The 18,011-nt window shown below is 45.4% G+C and overlaps 1 protein-coding gene across 1 annotated transcript in view; it reads right to left on the bottom strand.

Annotated features, from left to right (window-relative positions):
- MDGA1 (MAM domain containing glycosylphosphatidylinositol anchor 1) overlaps nucleotides 1-18,011 on the bottom strand; it is a 213,686-nt gene that overhangs the window by 71,317 nt on the left and 124,358 nt on the right. Inside the window, exons 9-10 of the mRNA XM_025197793.1 lie at nucleotides 9,192-9,461; nucleotides 4,138-4,289 (exon numbers count right to left, since the gene is read on the bottom strand). Coding sequence (XP_025053578.1) covers nucleotides 4,138-4,289; nucleotides 9,192-9,461 — 422 coding nt within the window. The remainder of the gene's footprint in view (nucleotides 1-4,137; nucleotides 4,290-9,191; nucleotides 9,462-18,011) is intronic.

The following is an 18,011-nucleotide window of genomic DNA, read 5'->3' on the forward strand; positions in this document are numbered from 1 at the left end:
GTCCCCGTTTTGGTCCAAGCCTGCGCATCCGAACTTCAGGAGGAAACAGCCGCCTCAGGTCTCCTTGAGGGGTAGAGTGAAGATTAAACGCTCCTCCTGCACCAGTACCTTCTCCTGCCTCTTTCTCCCTTGGCCTCAGGTCACAGATGGGTTCCATCTCATTAAGTACACAGTAATTCTGCCACGTTCCCCCATAACCGTAACCACCAGCTCAGCTCAGATCCTTCCTCCAGGATGCAAGCTGCTTGCAATATTAGAAGGCTTTTCATTTCACTTTAATGTTAGAGCAGAGCTCCGGGAGGGCATAAAACACACAGAGAGAAACAAGCAACTTAAAAGGCTTTTTATTTTTCAAGCAAGAGCTTGGTATGAGTGGGCTGCTCTGAATTCCCCAAGCAATGAAGGAGGTTTTCAGCCTGTGCCTGGTGTCCTTCCATGCTGCAGCGACACGCAGAAAAACAAATACCCCTAGGCTGCCCAATCTGCCATGGTCAAACCGCTTGAGGCTACAACTCATTAGATTTCACAAGCTAAGAGGGATTATCCCAGGTCAGCACTTGGCTTGAATACCTTCAAGGGGGAAAAAAACCATCCATTGGAAAATAATGTGATAGGGTTCTGGTGAATCTTTGGTAGAGAAGGATCCTCCTCTTGAATCACAACTGAGCCCAATGCCACCGTGTGGAGTGAGTGGTGGCTATGCCCTGGGAGCTTTAGTCTAGACGAGACACAAAACCGGTAACCAGTCCTCTGTGAAAAGCTGCACTTTGCATGGCCAGTAGCTCCCAGCAATGAGGCTGTATTTCATATTTGGGTTACTTCTTCCCACACAGGAAGCAGTGTGTTTCTCATTATAGTTAGCATTAGCAGCAGTGCTCTGAACCACCAGATCCTGAAGGAAAATTCTTAAACCTTCCCCCACCGGGAGACCCCATGCAGGAAACAAAGCATCCCTGAGGAGCCCAATTCTTGTAGCATCCTCACCCCGAGAGCACACAGCTACATCTAAGCCCACTATCCTTCTGAAGCTGCCGAGCAGGAAAAGGCAGAAGGCTATGAACCACAGCACCAGCTGATCTGTAAGCAATGCTTCTACTCCCACTTGGCACAATTTTCAGCAGCTGTAGTAGGCATATTTGAATCCAGGGTTCCCAGTGGTCCTGTAGAACATGCTGCTGTTTAAGAATCATTGCGTTATATGTACCAAAAGCCCTAAGCCAAACAAGGAGGAATAAAATTAAGCCTAGCAGAATTGTGACACATGTAAAAACCCTTTGCTCCTCCTGAATTCCAGCTTAGCAAGAGGTAGTCACTTAGCTGTCCCCCACCAACTGGTCAATACCCAAAACTCTTGGTTTAGAAGGATTCAGCGTGATGCCCTGTCCATGTCTCATGAATGATGCAGAGAGAAGAGTTCTGGTTGGCCAGTGAGAGTGGGCTCCTCCCAGAGTGCTGAGGAATGGGCAAATTCTGATGGGTTGATGAACCAGATCAGCTTCAACCCAGGGAATAAATAAATCCTGACTGGATGTCTCCAAGGGAATACTCCATCACAATCCTTAGTCATGTACTATCTCTTGGAGGACTTCCATTCAGCCACAGGTAGCCTTTGGAAACTTGTATAGTATCAAGTGAGATAAGAAGTTCACAGACAAACAATATCTCATCATTCACCTGGACAAATCTTTCTTGAGAGCACTTCAGATGGCAAGGCTTTTTTCAGCAAAGCTTTTCAGCACCTTTTTTTTGTGCTTTTCTCAGTTACAGTCACTATCATCCTCTATAGAATCAAAGAATCATAGAAAATGAGGGCTGGAAGGGACCTCAGGACATCATCTAGTCCAACCCCCTGTTTAAAGCAGGACCATTCCCAACTAGATCATCCCAGCCAAGGCTTTGTCTACCTGGGTCTTAAAAACAGCCAAGTATGGAGACTCCACAGTCTCTGGGTAACCTGTTCCAGTGTTTTACTACCCTCCTAGTGAGAAAGTTTTCCTTAATATCTAACCTAAACTTCCCTTGCTGCAACTTGAAACCAAGTAGGAGAGGAACTGAGAGGACTGAACAACAGGACAAAAAGTAGTCTGTATACCCTGCCCTGGGTTAAAAAATGAACTGAGAAATACAGAATGAGGGAAAACGAGGGCAGGGTAAGGCAGTGATGGATAATGGGGAAGGGCTTGCAGGGGGAAAGTGGGAGGACCAGGAGGGCTGTTTTGGCTACTAGGTGTTGGCTGGCTCCAGCATTTTCGCCTGGAGAAAATGCTGGAGAGAGGCTAAGAGGAGGATTGGATGGAAGAAGACAAGTTGGGAGTGCAGAGACAGAGCTGAAAGTCACCAGGATGAAGGGGATTATTAAAACCTTGGGTGTGGAGGGAATACCCAGAAAGAGGGTACACATAGTCAAGACTAGAAGAAGCTCTATGGGAGTTCAAGTATGGACAGCTGAAGAGGAGCACCCTCCAAATAAATGATTGGATACAATGGCTCAGGAAGCCCCTTCCAGACCTGTGCTTCTCTGATCACCAGTGAAGAAACAGAACCAAGAAACGGCAGGGTGGTAGAAGCCTATTGCATTCAGTTCCTGGTTCATACACAACTGAGCGCTGTCCATCCGTCCTCCAGGTTTTTGCCATACCTTATTCAGGACCAGGCCAAAGTAATGCAGGAACTTTGAGCAATGCAATATGAGCATGTCTTAGGGTGAGATTAATGTACCTTACTGTGGCCCCACTGTAGATCAAACTCTATTGTAGTAGCATATAACCAATAATCAATCTGTGCAATGTGTTTAAATTGCATCTGCAGAAAAAGATATTTCTTATTAGAATTTAACGATGGCAAAGAGACAGGGCAGCGGCAATATATAGCAGGACTGATTCTCATTTGCATTTAGGCTCCTTGACATCACGCTGGAGGTGCAAATGTAATTTTTCTCCCTCATAAGGGGCCCCAATATAAATGAGAATCAGATCTGAGACTGAAAGTAGTCACTTTGGTTAGAAAGAAACTTGGTTAAGGATGGAAAAACAATAAAAGCCCTGAATTATTTCAGTGAATTGCAAATGTGGAAATTGCAATTCTGCTTATTTTGAATCTCAGCTTACAGTAAAGTTGTACTATGACAAAGTGACTTCATTATAAGAAGTTCCCCTGTGTCCTATAGTATTAGTATTTGTTAAGCACGGACAATGTGCTCTGCGCTGTACGAGAAACAAATATAAAGGCAAAGCCTTCCCTGGAGACCTCCCAATCGACAGAGCCATAAAGATAAGACGCACTTTGTGACCCAGAGGAAGCAGACACTTATATCTTTTTTAATTATTTTGTTTTGTGTATATAGTAAATAATTTTTTCCACCCAAACTTCAAGCAAACACATTCATTACCAGGATGTCCTCAAACTCTGAGGTGAACCAATCTTAAAATCCTTGTTTTTTGTGCAGAGTTGGAAAGAAGAGAGCATTATGACTGAGGTAAAAAGGTGGAAGTGTCCTGCAATACTGTCTGTTTCACATGCTCTGAAAAATGTCCAATTCCTTCCCTTGGCACTCTCTAGCCAGAGCTCTTACCAGTCTCCCACTGGATGCTCTGTGCCTTCTTTTAGGCTAGAGCATCCTTGAAACCCACCCTTTTGTGTCCGCAGAACTTATATAAATATAATTCCAGTGACTTCATTATTGTGACTGTATGAAAGCCCTTCTGTAACACAAACAGCCAACAACTTTTCCCTGCATTTCCAGCCTGGAGGGCTCTTCAGCTTCAGTATGAGTGAAGAGGTTGAAATTCTATCTGCCTGAATCTTTGGCTTATAAAAATCAACAATACCTGCTAATGACTGGAGGGTTTTCTTCGTATTAAAACCCCATTCAGAAAAGTCCAAAGGCAGGCAGCAGGCCTCCTCAGCTCTCCACATCCACAGAATCAGACTTCAAAATCACCAGTGAGTGGCACAATTGGCTTCCCTCTTCTATTCAGCAGGGAAAGGCATGTCCATGCCTGCAGTTTCTGGCTATTCTGTTAATACTACAACTACTTCACTTCTGCAACAAGTGGAGACTGTTGCATCCTAACCATCCTAACCTTGTCTTTCCAGGGAAGCGTGTGGCATTTGAGAAGAATGGTTTGGGGGTCTTACCGGCCGGACTTCCAGGCGATACCTGAGGATGGGATCCACCGCATCAGGCTCCTTCTGTGTCCACTGCAAGATGTAGGAGTAGTTCTTGGATTGCTTCTGGCTCAGGGTGGGGTTGGGGGTGTCATAGTAAAACTCTGGGTTGTAAGCTTTTGCTAGGGAGAAAAGAGGGAAATGAGTAAGTGGTTGGGGAGGGTAAAATACATAGGGGGAGCCCTTAGCGTGGTCTGGCTTCACTCCCCCAACTCATCTGCCCAACTACAGCAGGGAGGTTGATCTGGAGTCCAAAATGGGCAGGCTGGCATCATATCAGGCACCTCATTTATGTGTTATAAGCCACTCAAGCCATATGGGTCTGCCAACCTCTGGTGGTTACTGTTGAGCCTGCAGGGTGTATTACAGCCCAGGCACCCCAGCATGGCACACACCACTACACGAGGAGACACAGGAACAACTTTAGTTCTATGGCTGAACTAGTTCTAATCTCCTCTTTGTTGTAGAGATGGAGACAACCACTTTAAACCAATGTATTTTCTATTTGTTCCTCCTGTGACTACTTCGCAAAGCCTCCTGTTCACAAAACCTGGCCAACAGGTCATATTGGATGTGTTATTTATCACCAAGACTTAAAAAAGGCATGTTGCCCCTCATAAATACCCTAGGTCACTGCAGCACTTTGCCCAGGCCCTTTTTTAATATGACAGTCACCTCCACAATGGAAGGGTTCCCACCTCAGCCATGGAATAAAACAGCAGAGGGCATGGGGGACTGGAAAAGAACAGAGGTCATGTGGCTAAGGCAATGTCTCTTCCTAGTAAGAAAGAGCAACAGCAGAAGAGAAACACAGAAGAAAACATCCCCTAGGAAGAAGTAACAGGGATGGCACATGGAAAGATTTTCAGTACTTTTCACATGACAGCAGCTCTTCCTCTCCCACCACAAATAAGACATAAAGGCTAGGTACGGACATGCAAGTAGCCCAAGGCAGAATTAGTCTAAATTATGTGGTTTTCTGTAAAAAGCATAGTTTAGATTGGTAGTGAACAGAAAACGCATTTGCCCTTTGCTGGGGGGAGGGAGGGGGAGGCAAATCTTCTGCAATTTTCAAACCAGTCTATCTGTGCCAAACTTCTGTTCTGTTATGGGTATAGACTGGTTTCTGAGCACTTATACCAGTAAAAGTGTAATGTCCGTACCTGGCCACAGTGGCTTTGAAGGAGGGATAAAGTGGGGTAAAATAAGAATCAACATGGCACATGAGCCAAAACTGGCTGAAAGTATATCTCCTTTCCCACTGTGCTCCAGCTTTTCTGGTGTGTCAAAAGGCATTAAAATACCCTGAAGAAAAGTGCTTTTGTCTGGGCTTCAGCTGTGAGAGGGAAGCAGCCATATTTTCCGGAGCCTAATTGAACAAAGTCTTGTGCTTTCTGGCATTCGCCCACTGTTTCTGAAAGCCCCCCTTCCTTGGGGGCTGGGCAGCGTTCTGCTCTCCCTCACCTGAGTGTAAATCCCAAGTCAGTGCACAAAGGTTAGTGGAGTGGTTCCACATTCACACTGCTCTCACTGAAGGTGTGTCTACATTTGTGGTCACTACCATGACTAGCATCATGTAGTTGTATCCTGGCCATCTTTAAACAAACTAGGTTGGGGGCTGGTAGTAGTGTAACCCCAGAAGCATGAAACTCAAGGCAGAGGACAAAACTGAGCAGCAGGGTAAGCACTAATGTGGTCAGCCTGAGATGACATTTATCTGGCCATAGCTAGACTGCCCCAGGACTGAAATGGGGGAAGGCAAGAGCAGAAATTTGATAAGTCTGTCTCCAGACTTTAGGAGAGCTCAGATCTAGATTTGAGTTCCAAAGACTGAGGCTCTCTCTAAGCCATGAGTTGCTGGAATAAGGAGCGACTATGAGCACCATCTTCCCAACTGTTCCTTCTGCCAGACCGCACTCCTTCACCCATCCACTTGAATCATGGGCCCTGCCACTCTGTGTGGATATAATTAGGCTCGAAAGGATTCAATGTTTATTTTTTATGAACTCAGATGGATATTATTGATGTTTATTTCCAAGTCCTTTTTTTCTTATTATTTTTATTGACTTAAATTTTGTGAGAGCAAGAAATTCAGAACCACCTCGGAGACTAATTGCTGCTTATTCAACTTGTATTGACTGTGGAAGTCAAGTTGCATAATGGATTCAGAAATAAAATCAGAACTGATGATAATCATCGTCTTGCATAATATTAATTCCCTATTAATTGACTCCAAGATAGAAATGGAAGCAAAAAAAGGAGAAAAGGGGCTTTTAATAAGAATGCAGAATGTCAGATACTTTTAAAACTTCCTTTCTGAAAAGTTTAACTCTTGCTAGATGGTTTTTCTTCCCCGCTCTGTTTTATAGGAAGAGAAAAATGCATTCAAACCGCTTCCTGGGGAGATCACAAGTCAATGAAGTCAGTTAGAAGGTGTACACTGACTGACTGGACCATGTGAATGTGATGGCAGCATTTGCCAGTCTGTTCATGGTGGGCATGGGGGGAATGTCACATTGCTCCTGAAGTACATTTTATAACAAGCTGATTTCCTGTTGGTGGAAGGAGATAAATCAGGGCCCACCATCTTATGCACTTATTTAAATCTCACTATTAGAGTATTTCAACACCTGAAGGTCTTTAATGCACCCAAATGCCCCAGTGAGTCAGGGAAGAATCATTATCTTCATTTTACAGATGGGAACTGAGATAGAGGAAAACTAAGTAATTTGTCCAAGGTAACACCCAAAGGAAAGAAGGAATTAAATCTGAGTAGTCCTAAACCCAAACTAGTAGCTTAATCATTGAGTTAATTCTTTGGCTACTATTCAAACTTTCGCTTGATGTGGAGATCCCTGGTGCATAAGAATGGGAAGGGAAATTTGAAGGCAAAAGCCAGCATTGGATACTGGTGTCCTCAAAGTTGAGAAAGGATGTAGCAAAAGGAATATGTGTGGCATTTGTGATGAGTGCCTTCTCTGAAGATGGATGCTACCTGCTTCTCCCAGGATCCTATCTCATGGGGCAGAGCACCACAAACTGGATGGCATTAATTCATTCATTACCAGCTGCAGGAAAGAATCCACATGCTAGAAGCATTTCTGAGCACACAAGACATGAACGACTGGTGCTTCCCGCGACTGGGGGGGCACCATGGCGGCGAGTGGGGACTGCCTGCAGCCGCCACCAGTTGTGTCAGCAGTGGGGGGGTGAGGATGGTGAGCAGTGGGTGATGAGTGGGGACTGCCTGCAGCTGCTGCTGGCTGCATCAACAGGCAGGGGGGCATGTGACCCCTGTGCCCTTCCTACACGTCACCTATGCCACAGGAAATTAAGTGTCATTTGGCAGAGCAGAGAGGATCACATTTCGCCATGATTTAATTTGTGGGAGAAGTACCAGGGCCATAGGAAGAAAGGGTAGTGAGGAGCAAAGCTTTTAGAAGAAATCTGGGGTCACATGAACTTCCAGAAGTCTAAAGGGATGAGAGTGGGATGTCTAGAAAAGAGGGACATAACTGAGGGAAGTCTCTGTGATCAGCTTGCTGCAAATGCTTGAAAAGTGACAAGCAGGACGCAAGACAAAGCAGTCCTCACCTACCTCTCACCCCCCTCTGCTAGCTTTCACATGCACAGAGGCAGACATTCTTATCACTTGCAGCAACATAGAGCACAATCCAGGGCCTATGAAGATGACTCTTTACTCCCAAACTTTGAGGGGGTTCAAAATTCAAATCTTCCCAGTTCTTCAAGAACCATTAAACCAAAATGTGAACTTTACAGTATTTGAAATCCTGATTTCAGGTAGTGGCTCAAGAGCATGTCAGAAGAGCACAGCTTTATAGCCTCTCCTGTGATTTCGACTGCTTGGCTTGTTAGAGCATCTAAACACTGGGATGTTTCTCTGAATTATCCCAACTTTGCACATATGGAAAAATCAGGTGGAAACTTGCTGAGAGCAATGATATTCCTGGAACTAATAGATAGGCTGGGTTTTACCAATTATGTTCCTGAAAGGACAACCTAAAGGGCAGAGACATTGTGAGAACTCAACCAAAGCAAATGGGAGGTGCTGGCATTGGAGCCTTTCAAACCTCAGAAAAGATCTGGCCTCTTTGTATTCCCTTTGATCTGGTTTGCTCAGGCTTGTCCTGGAATACACTGCACAGCTACAGTGGTGAGAAAGCTCTGTACCTCAGCTGAGTCTATAGCTGATCAAGACAACTCCTTATAAAGAGCTTGTCTGGAAACCGGCACCCAAGTCAATCCTTAGGTCATGGGAAAAACAGATTTAATGATCAGCAGAAGTAGCTGGGGCAGACGTGTTTTTTGCTGCTGAAACACTGCTGCCCCATTTGTGCCTATGGTCTTGGGAAGGATTTTGTTTGCTGTACATGGTGGATTTAAGCAAAGCTCAGTGGCAAATCCACTGAGTATCATTCCTGCCTGGTTTTTATCTAAGCAGGCATCGCTGCAGAAAGACAGTCCAAAGACTTAGGGAAACCAGGGGAATGCATGTTTTTAGGAATGGCTTTATTTTCAGAGAGGGGACTGGGCACTTTAGGGAACCTGTGCTGAGATGCACCATCTTTCTTCCCAAATTGGTCAACGTTTAAATCTGACTCGGGTTGCTTATAGCTTACAACTGATACCATCAGAGAGCCATATAAGTAAGCCTGTGTGACATGTGCGGGGTGGGTCCCAGCCCTGTTTCTTTCAGGCTGGTGTGCATGCCACAAAAATGTACCAAGGCAACTGGCACTGATTGGCTTCCCTCCCAGGCAGTACAAGCAGAGGTACGAAGGACTGCATGAGACACAGAGGTTAATCTCCCCTTCTGGATCCAGAGAACGGTCCCTCCAGAACAACTGTAGCATTCTGGTTAGGAAATGGCGTGGAGGAAGCTTGCCTGCACTATTTCTTTTCAAGGAGAAGGGGACTTCTGTCTCCAGGACTCCCCAGCCACTAGGTGCATTACACAAGTCAATTAAAAAGAGAACAAGAACAAGGCAACCTGCAAGACTCACCAGACACCTGGAAGAGGCAGGTGGAGACCCCCACATCATTGGAAACGCTGCACTCATAGCTACCGCTGGTGTCCCGGCTCACGCTATCCACTTTCAGCTCTGAGTAGTCCTGCTGCTCTGCTGGGGGCAGCGTCAAGAGATTTCCATTGAAGCGCCAGACAGCAGTGGCAACTTTCATGGGACTTCCCTTCAGCATGGTGCAGCGCAGGGTGACGCTGCGGCCTAAGCCCTGGCGAATGTCCTGGAAAGTTGGTTCCACCACTGGGGGGACTGGAGGTCAAATGATAAAAACAGACAGAAAAGCCATCAGTGGAAACAGCAGTCTCCAGCACAGTCTGTTGTACCACTTAAACCCTCGTTCATTGCCATAGCATCCGTCATGATGCAGGCACCCACCAGTCTTGATATAGTTCCCATTTCCCAAAGATTTGCCCAGCCAAGAGTCCCATCAGCTCTCTGACAGCCACTTGCATCTGGACTGAAACAGGTTGCAAGTCTCTGACATATAGGAGGAGGGGAGAGGGAATCACCTATGGAAAGCATGGATGGAGAGACAAGGTTTCATCTTGATCCAAGCTGTTATAGTGGGACGTTGCTGCTGAGCCCTGGAGTTTCAGCAAGCCACCCTTTGTGATCAGACATACAACCCACATTGCTGAGCTCTGCAGCTTGCATTAGACCCACAAGTTTTAAATCAGAATAACGGTAGTAGTAATTCCTTGAATCCAGTCTGACCTGCAAGCTGCACTAGCTCCTAAACACTGAAATCCATTTTCTCCTGTTCATTGTTCAATAGAGGAAAGTTAAAAATATATAAATTGCCTATCCCTCTGGAGGGATGTACATTGTCTGTCCCAATACAGCATACACTCCATGGGGAGCATTAGAGAGGCTGTACTTAATGCAAGCATCAAGAGATCTGCAAGGAAGTGCAACTCAGTGGTTAAATCAGAGGACTGACTGTAAGTACTCCAGAGTTCTAGCCCCTCTTTATCTTTATTGTCTTACCTTGGGAGGTAAATCATTTGTCCGCTCCATGCCTCATTTTCCCTTTTCACTAGCGTAGGGATAATGGCATTTATCTGTTCTGCTGAGGTAAGGGGAGTAGGATGATTTGTTTGTTACTTTTTGTAACGCTTTCAGGGGCCAGGCAGGCAGGGTGAGCAGAGCCTGGTGGGTTGCCACCTATTTCAAGTACCAACAGGAACTTCACTTCCAGGAGCTACCAATTTGGCACCTTCCACTAGCACTAAATTAAAACTAATAGAAGGTGGGGAAAAACACAAGCTTGCCTACTGAAATGAGGAAGACTGCACCAGCATCTGCAAAGGTACAAAATGACTGTTGGATGGACCAAGCTTCAAAAAGGAAAAAGAATTGTCTCTATAGCAGACCTCCTGTATTATAACTACTCTTCTCCCTCAGGCCTGATAAAATCTACTTGCCTCCAGGCAACATCTACCCACTACAGGTCAAATATGAGAAATCTCCTTTGTCATGAACATAAGAATTTCTACAGCATCTCCTCCACCATGAACACGATGGCGTCTCCAGGTCTGTGCTAGCAACTCCTCCACCACAGGTATAACCATGTCAACAAGTCTAATTCACCAACACCTCCAATGCCAGGAGCATAATCACATCTCCAGGTTTAGAACAACAGCATCCCCTTTGCTATGGGCGCAATGATGTCTCCAGGTCTAGTGCAGCAGCATCTTCCCTGCTGGTTAGCCCTTGCCTGACAGTAACCACATTATTTTTCAGGTACCTGGCTCAACTTTCAGCCTCTGGGTCCTTTACTGCATTTAAATGGATTAAAAGCAGCCCTTGACTGAGATTGCACTGCTGTGTTGAATGGCATGGTCAGCTCATTACAGATGGCTTTGCTAGCAACGTGTCTCAGCAGGCGCTCCGAGCACTGACTTGCCTTTGGCTCACACGTCTCCCACCTCACAGTGAGAATAATGTGAGAAGTTGTTTGATTAGACTTAGTGCTATGAATATGCCATCTCCATCCCCAGCTGCTATCCCATTTCTTGGGTCACATCTGCTCCTTAATTGAAGCCGGTGGGGACTCACACTCTAATCAAGGCCAGCTGGTGACGTGAAAAAAAAGAGACAGCTTCAAAAGTGACACAGCAACTCCTGATGCACTTGACCAAAGCAATTCACCTAGTGAGAGAGAGGGATGGGAGAGCACCCCATTCAATGACGTAAGGAGACCCTGAAGGGTCTTGAGAGCAGCAGAAATGGTGTGGTCCCTTCCCTGGTAACAGGACCATCCTCTGTTCCAGTAACCAGGAAATATCTGTCCGCTGTAGGAAATGAGGCAGTGTGGATGCTCTGAGCATGCCCCAAGCCTCTGCTCTTGAGCTCATGCTGGAAACACCAGCATTAAGTAAATGCCAGAGGACCCTTCCGGATGTCCTCAAAATCTAATTTCTGGGCTTGATGCACAGGAAGTGGGAGTGGGTGGGAAAGGGTTATTGCCTCAGCCACAAGACTGAAGTGCAGACTATCGTGGTATAGCTATCGCCAGAGCGGCATTCCCTCCTCTGTACCAAAAGTGCAGTTTGCACATGGAAGAAACCAGTCTAAATGAACCAGCAGCCTGACCTCCCAGAGCCAGAAACTTCCCAGCTCTCCTAGGTCGCAGATGGATTTCTTCTGGAAGGAGAGTTCCTAGGTCATCCCTCCACAGAGAACCTCCTAGGGCTGCCACAAATGGTAGTGACAGTTCCCACAAATTTTCTATATATACTTGCTGAGCTAATGCTCCTGCATGCTCCTGGTTGGTAACTGTCTTGCTGGAAATGCAGTGAAACAGAGGCCTGGCTGCTCTTGGTTATTAAGTTGTAATACCTGGCATGTATAACTTGGACTTCTTGGCCAAATTCCAAACCCAGGAGATTACATGGAGGGTCTCTACTCAACTTTCAATTTCTCCCTAAAGATGTAATGCGCAGTGCTGATGTGCCTTGTTAAACACCTGCCACATGCCACCTGAAAGGTGGCTGCACTGTGGCAGTAGGTGAGCTATCCCTGCACATGCAGGACTCCAGGATCCTTCTGCATAAGATACAGAGGTTCCAGATACAGACACCTATTGTTTTTCTTTGGTGCTGAACTGAACTACTGACCACATTCTGTGGTTCAGTTTAGGCATGGCAAGTGAACTACAGACCAGCTAATAGGGCAAGAGGTACTAGAAAGTGGAGAAGAAGGCAGATTGTTACCTAGCTAAGTATCATTCAAGAAGCAACAGGCTGCTGGCAAAGATGTTAAGATGTTGCTAATGTGAAAACATGGAACCGTGCAGCTTGGCTTTATCAACAACGTTATTGAACAATAGTAAAAAGCTATACTCACTTGTCTGCTTGCTAGGAACGAATAAAACCCACCAACTTAAGGCAACCCACTCTGACGTCCCAAGAGCAAAGGGACACTCCAAGTATCTGCCTGACCAGGAGCCAGACTAGGAGCTTTGCAGTGAATGGAGCTGCTGGGTTAACACGATGCTCACAGTGATAGGGAAAAAGAGGGAGGAGAGCAGCATGAAGAGATATCGAGTGTCAGGGTGGAGTTTTGTGCTGCAAAAAACCTTTCATTTTCCAGCTTTGTTGGAAGTAACTAGAATTGTGCTTGGGCTGCTGTGCCACAGGGCAGAGAAATGTGGTGGTCTTTGGTGCAGGGACAACCCTTACACACCCATCACACAGTTTATTTGCTAATCCAGCTGTGGAAAAGAGCTTTCTTCTTCACAAGGGAACAAAAGCACTTGGCTGAGAGATCCAGCTCAGGATTTTTTGGGGGCTGTTACTAAGCAGCCTTCAGTGCTCCAGTCACTAGGTGCGATGCAGGGAAGTCTGCTAGGGTCAGATCCGCCAGTGCCACAGAAATGGCCATAAAGATAAAGGACAGTTTTCCCCGCATGAAAGTCACCACATCCCCGAGTCCCATGATGGCAGCACAGCCATATCTTGGCCCTGTGCAAAAGACCTGATGTGGAGAATTAGATGTTTCTGCATTTTTTTCTATGAGAAAGGCATGTCTCAATTTACTGACTCCCTCTGCTTTGTTACCTACTGAGTGAGAAAGAGTTACAATTTCTCCTCAGGAACAAGGAAGCTTGGGACAGTAGGTTGACATGTAGGCTGGCTGTCTAGCTTGGGTTGAATGAATGATGAAGAAAGGCCCACATATAAATGGAGGTGACTTGGACAGACAATGGTGAACCAGACATTGGCAATGACTGGCAGCCCAGGGAAGCTGGAGAACATGTGAACACAGCAGTGCCGCAACTAGAGACAAAACACTTATGATGTGTGAGCAGACTGCAATATCAGAAGCTGGCTGGCAGGGCTGAGAGTGGCTGCCTCCTCTAAGTGGCAGTGATGCCAGTGGTATAGATTACAGGACATGAACAAATTAATGCTGCTGAACTGCTGACTTGTAAGGATCATTCAGAGACCATTATCCTCCAGCTTGGACCAGCCACAGTTAGCAGAGTAATCTGTGTGGCCAGTCATTCCCTTTCTATAGCCACTTGCGGCAACTCACTATTTGGGCTGCTACATGTGTTCTCATGCATATATTTACAACGCTGGAGTCTTGTCACTTCCTTAGTATGCCACTGCTGTGTCACCTCAAAGAGCCCATAGCTGGGCAACCGCTGTATAAGATTCTTTCCCTTCCCATCTTTGCCTGATTGAGGCCAGATGTGGAGCGTGCTCTCTGGTGTTAGGATTATTAATTATACTGCATTAGATTTTCTTTGTACCAGCTAAAATACGATATGCAGAAAACCCCAAACAGGCATCTGAGTCCCCTGCCTTGGAGAGCTCCCAGGGTAAAGTCACAGACACGTGCAAAGTAGTGATTGTAAAAGGGCATTACTGAGAGGTGGCGTTTGAAGAAGAAGGATGGAGATGTGGCTTGCCTGGACTCAGATGCTGTTGCAGCCTGGGGCAGGGAGAGTCAAGGACAACGGGAAGAAAAGGAGAGAAGTGTAGGCAGACCAAAGGGAATGGGTGGAAGCTCAGGTGGGAGGCATAGGTGAGAGCAGAGCTGCAGTGATCTGGGGCCAGAAGGAACAGAGATGATAGCTGCCTGCAGAAGGATAAGGGGAAGCCAGTGCCTGGAAGCAAGAAAGGCCAGATTTACTACAGACAGACCAGCCATTTGCAGGGACAGCCCCAGCTGCCCTCAAGCTCTCTCCAAACTCCCCTCTCTGAGCCCTGGAAGCTTTGTCATCACAGTTTGGAAAAAAAAGCTGAACTCCAGCAATACTTTTGCTCCCCAAAACACATTCCTGCTCCTCTGCACAGCCTGCTATCAAGCAAGGCCAGGCCTGGAAACCCCAACAAGGATCAAACAAGCCACCACTAATACTCTGCTCACATCTCTGCAAATTTCAAGCCACTTTACTGATGGATTCTCATGCATACCTCCATAAGGCTCCTACTGTTTCCATTTTGCAGGTGGAGAAATACTGGCAAGGGGGCAGAATACTGTCTGATCCCATGTCACATGGATAGTCAGCAGTACAGGTGGAAGTGGAGCCTAGGAATCCTGACTTCCAACTCTGTGCTTATGACTAGATTTCCTCTTCTGTCACAAGAGAGAGAGACAGAAATGTCTTAGTTTTTACTAAGACAAAAATAAAATTCAAAACGGAACGAGAGAAAATAACCCGCCTCTCTAGATAAGAGGGCAGCTTTATTTGCAATTTGATCTTCTGCAGAAGTCTCTCTCAAACTTAGACACTGAACTGAAATACTGGTTGTAACTAGCATCTATCTGATCTATCCTAGATACTTAGCACTGACACAAAGGTCTTTCAGACTCTATCAGATCCCATGTGCATGAGCTGAGATAAATGACCATTTACTTACTGGATTAACACTGCAAAGAACATATTTCACACCCAGAGTCCTGTGAGAAAGCCTTCCCTTTTTTTGTAAGCAATAGCTATTAACTCTGTTCTATTAACTGTCTTTCGAATTACACTAGTTACTCCAACTGACTGCAAAAATAAATAAGCATAACTGAAGGCAGGGAAACTACTATGGATAATTTTTAAGGACCTATTAGACATAACTGACCATGTCCAGTAGCCTCCTAAATGGAATCAAAATCCTCCCATACATCCCGGTACCCACTGCAAACACATGGAGCTGCCTTTTCATCCTCCTCTGATCTTTTTCTAAGGTTCAACATTAATAACACTATGCAGCTAAAAGCAGCAGGAACCTACCAGCAGCCCAGTGTACCACATAAGGAAATCAGGCAGGGAGCCTCACTTCTACCATTAGTGCCAGGAGGGAAGAGAAGCAAGTGGGCAGCAAGTCTGTGCTGATGCCACTTTATTGCTGCTGTAGCTGGAATATGTACAAATTGAGTCCTGGGATATGCAGAGCTCTTTGTAACTGAATAGGCCTAAAACCATAGTTAGAACTTTCCCTCCAACAAATTAATGGCTACCTAGGATGGCATGGCCATCACTATGGTGCACGCTGTCATGTGCTGTAGAGATGGATCACAGATCCTCCTGCTCTAAAAACACAGAGTGAGAAATAAATGGGAACCTCTGTGGACATAAGAAGTTCTTCAACACACAACTGATCAGTTCTGTTTCCATCCAGTAGCACACACACAAGCTCTTATTATCCATACCAGGTGGACAGTCCAGGAGGGACCAGCATGTTGCCCATGGGCTACATGTGGCCCATGAGCAGTTAACACTTGGCATGCGGGCCCCAGCAGCTGCTTCTTCCATACCTGCATGGCAGGGTGGGCCATGTGCCAGTGGTACAGTCTATGAAGTGGGGAGGGATCCCAGGAGGGGTGCCTCCACAGAGTGCAGACTGTGCAGTATATGATCCAAGGGATGCATGCCAGTGCTGTGTGTATCCTGTAACTATGCCAAAGTTGGACAGCTCTCATCTATATGGTAAAGCCATGAAGAGCTGAGATGTTTATTCCAGTGTAACTAGCATGATATTAGTGTAAAAAAAGTGTGCGGAAATTATCTGTTTAGGAAGCTGTGCCATTTTGCCTAAACTGGTGTAGAAATAGAATCAGCAGTAAAACTAAGTTGGGGTAAGTTTATATCGGCTTGGGTTTCATTTCTCTATAACTTTCCCAGGGTAGCTGTTTGTTAAAGGCAAATGGCAAGCTGTTACCTGCTCTCCACCCTCTGGTGGTGAGGAACAGTGATAGCTAATTTTTATCCTGGGATAGATGCATGTTTGTCCATTCTGGATCCCAATGTCACTTACATGGGTATATACAACTAATATACCAATATTACACACAAGTATGTATTATTCCGGTTATATCCTAATAAGGCACAACAGGTTCTAACCAAAGGAGTTTTCTATATAGAACTATATTAAGCAATGGATATTTCCAACCTTGATCTCAAATGTTTGTTTTGTCAGCTACAAGGGATGATATAACCTCATGGGTAGAATAAGGGGTTGGGAGGAAAACTTCCTCAGTTTTAATCTTGGCTCCATCACATACTTCCCTTCTGTAGTGTTGTGCAAATTACTCTCTGACTCTCTCATCCCAGTCTGTAGAAATGGAGGCAGTAATATAACAAACTCTGGTTAATTTGTCACAGGGGGAAATCCCAATAATGATGAATTATCCAGTAGGGACCAATTATCAGGAGTTGATCTTGAGTTGGGGAGGCTGGTGGGGGACAGGAACAATGGCAAATTACACCATAAGTGGCAAACTATCCCATAGCTGAACTAACTTGTGTTTACTGACTATTACTCACTCGGCTCCCAGGGCAAAGGTATAAGGACTGCAAACACTTAACGTATGTTGATGCTCAGTTCTATGTATTGTTCTTCTTAACAATGAAAACAAACCTGCTCAAATACATTTTCTATTTGGGGGTTGGGGAGGGACAGACAAAGTAGCATTTGGAGGGGAGGAGGATTGTCTTCCTGCCAGTCGCATGTTTTAATGCTCTTAAAGAGTGAGCCAAAACACATGTACCAACTGTCTGAATCTCAGCTCCTCTGCTCTCTCCTCCAAACCTTCCAAGCCAATTAATTCAGCAAGTCAAACACTATTTTAATAAAGACAATTTTGTTTAGCGATGTATTCTTCTGCTGCATTAACTGAGGTGATTAGTACATTATCCCACTCTTTCCCTTTATAAGGGTTTGGAATGGGTCCACGCAGGGTGGGAATTTCTAGACCTTTCGCCCCACATGCTCTCCCAAACACAAACCTAGCCCAGACATGCTGAAACTCTATGTAAACTCAGTGTCCAATTAATTCATGCTAACAAGACACTACAAAGACAAGTATTCCCCTGCAGTGCAAAGTCACATCATTCCCATGGCTCAGTTACCTTGAAGTGCCTGGTTTCAACACATTTTGTTTCCTTAATTGCAAAAGATGAGTGGAAAAAGATGGTGTGTGTGCAGAAGATGCACACACATGCACAGGGTAATGTATTCAAATGACCCCCTCCCTCCCTCACCCCCCGCCACCAGATTAGGTAGACTGTATATGAAACAGAAAGCAATTAAAATAGTGAAAATCCCCATTTCAGAACTGGGGGCAGTAGGCTAATGTCCCAATAATTGGAGAATCAAGGGGGTAGATCAAGTCTAGGATTTTAACACTGGTACAGAGAGAAATACTAACTAACCCATGGCCAATTAAGGCTTTTATACCTTGCTAATCACCATTATATGAAACAACTTGGCAACAGGTAGGACCGAACTCAGTTCCTCTTGTCCTAAAAACACTTACCTATAGCTATATTAGCTATAAGAAGAACTCCATTAGCTG

This window comes from Alligator sinensis, unplaced genomic scaffold (assembly GCF_000455745.1).
Source record: "Alligator sinensis unplaced genomic scaffold, ASM45574v1 scaffold198_1, whole genome shotgun sequence".
Taxonomy (NCBI): Eukaryota; Metazoa; Chordata; order Crocodylia; family Alligatoridae; genus Alligator; species Alligator sinensis.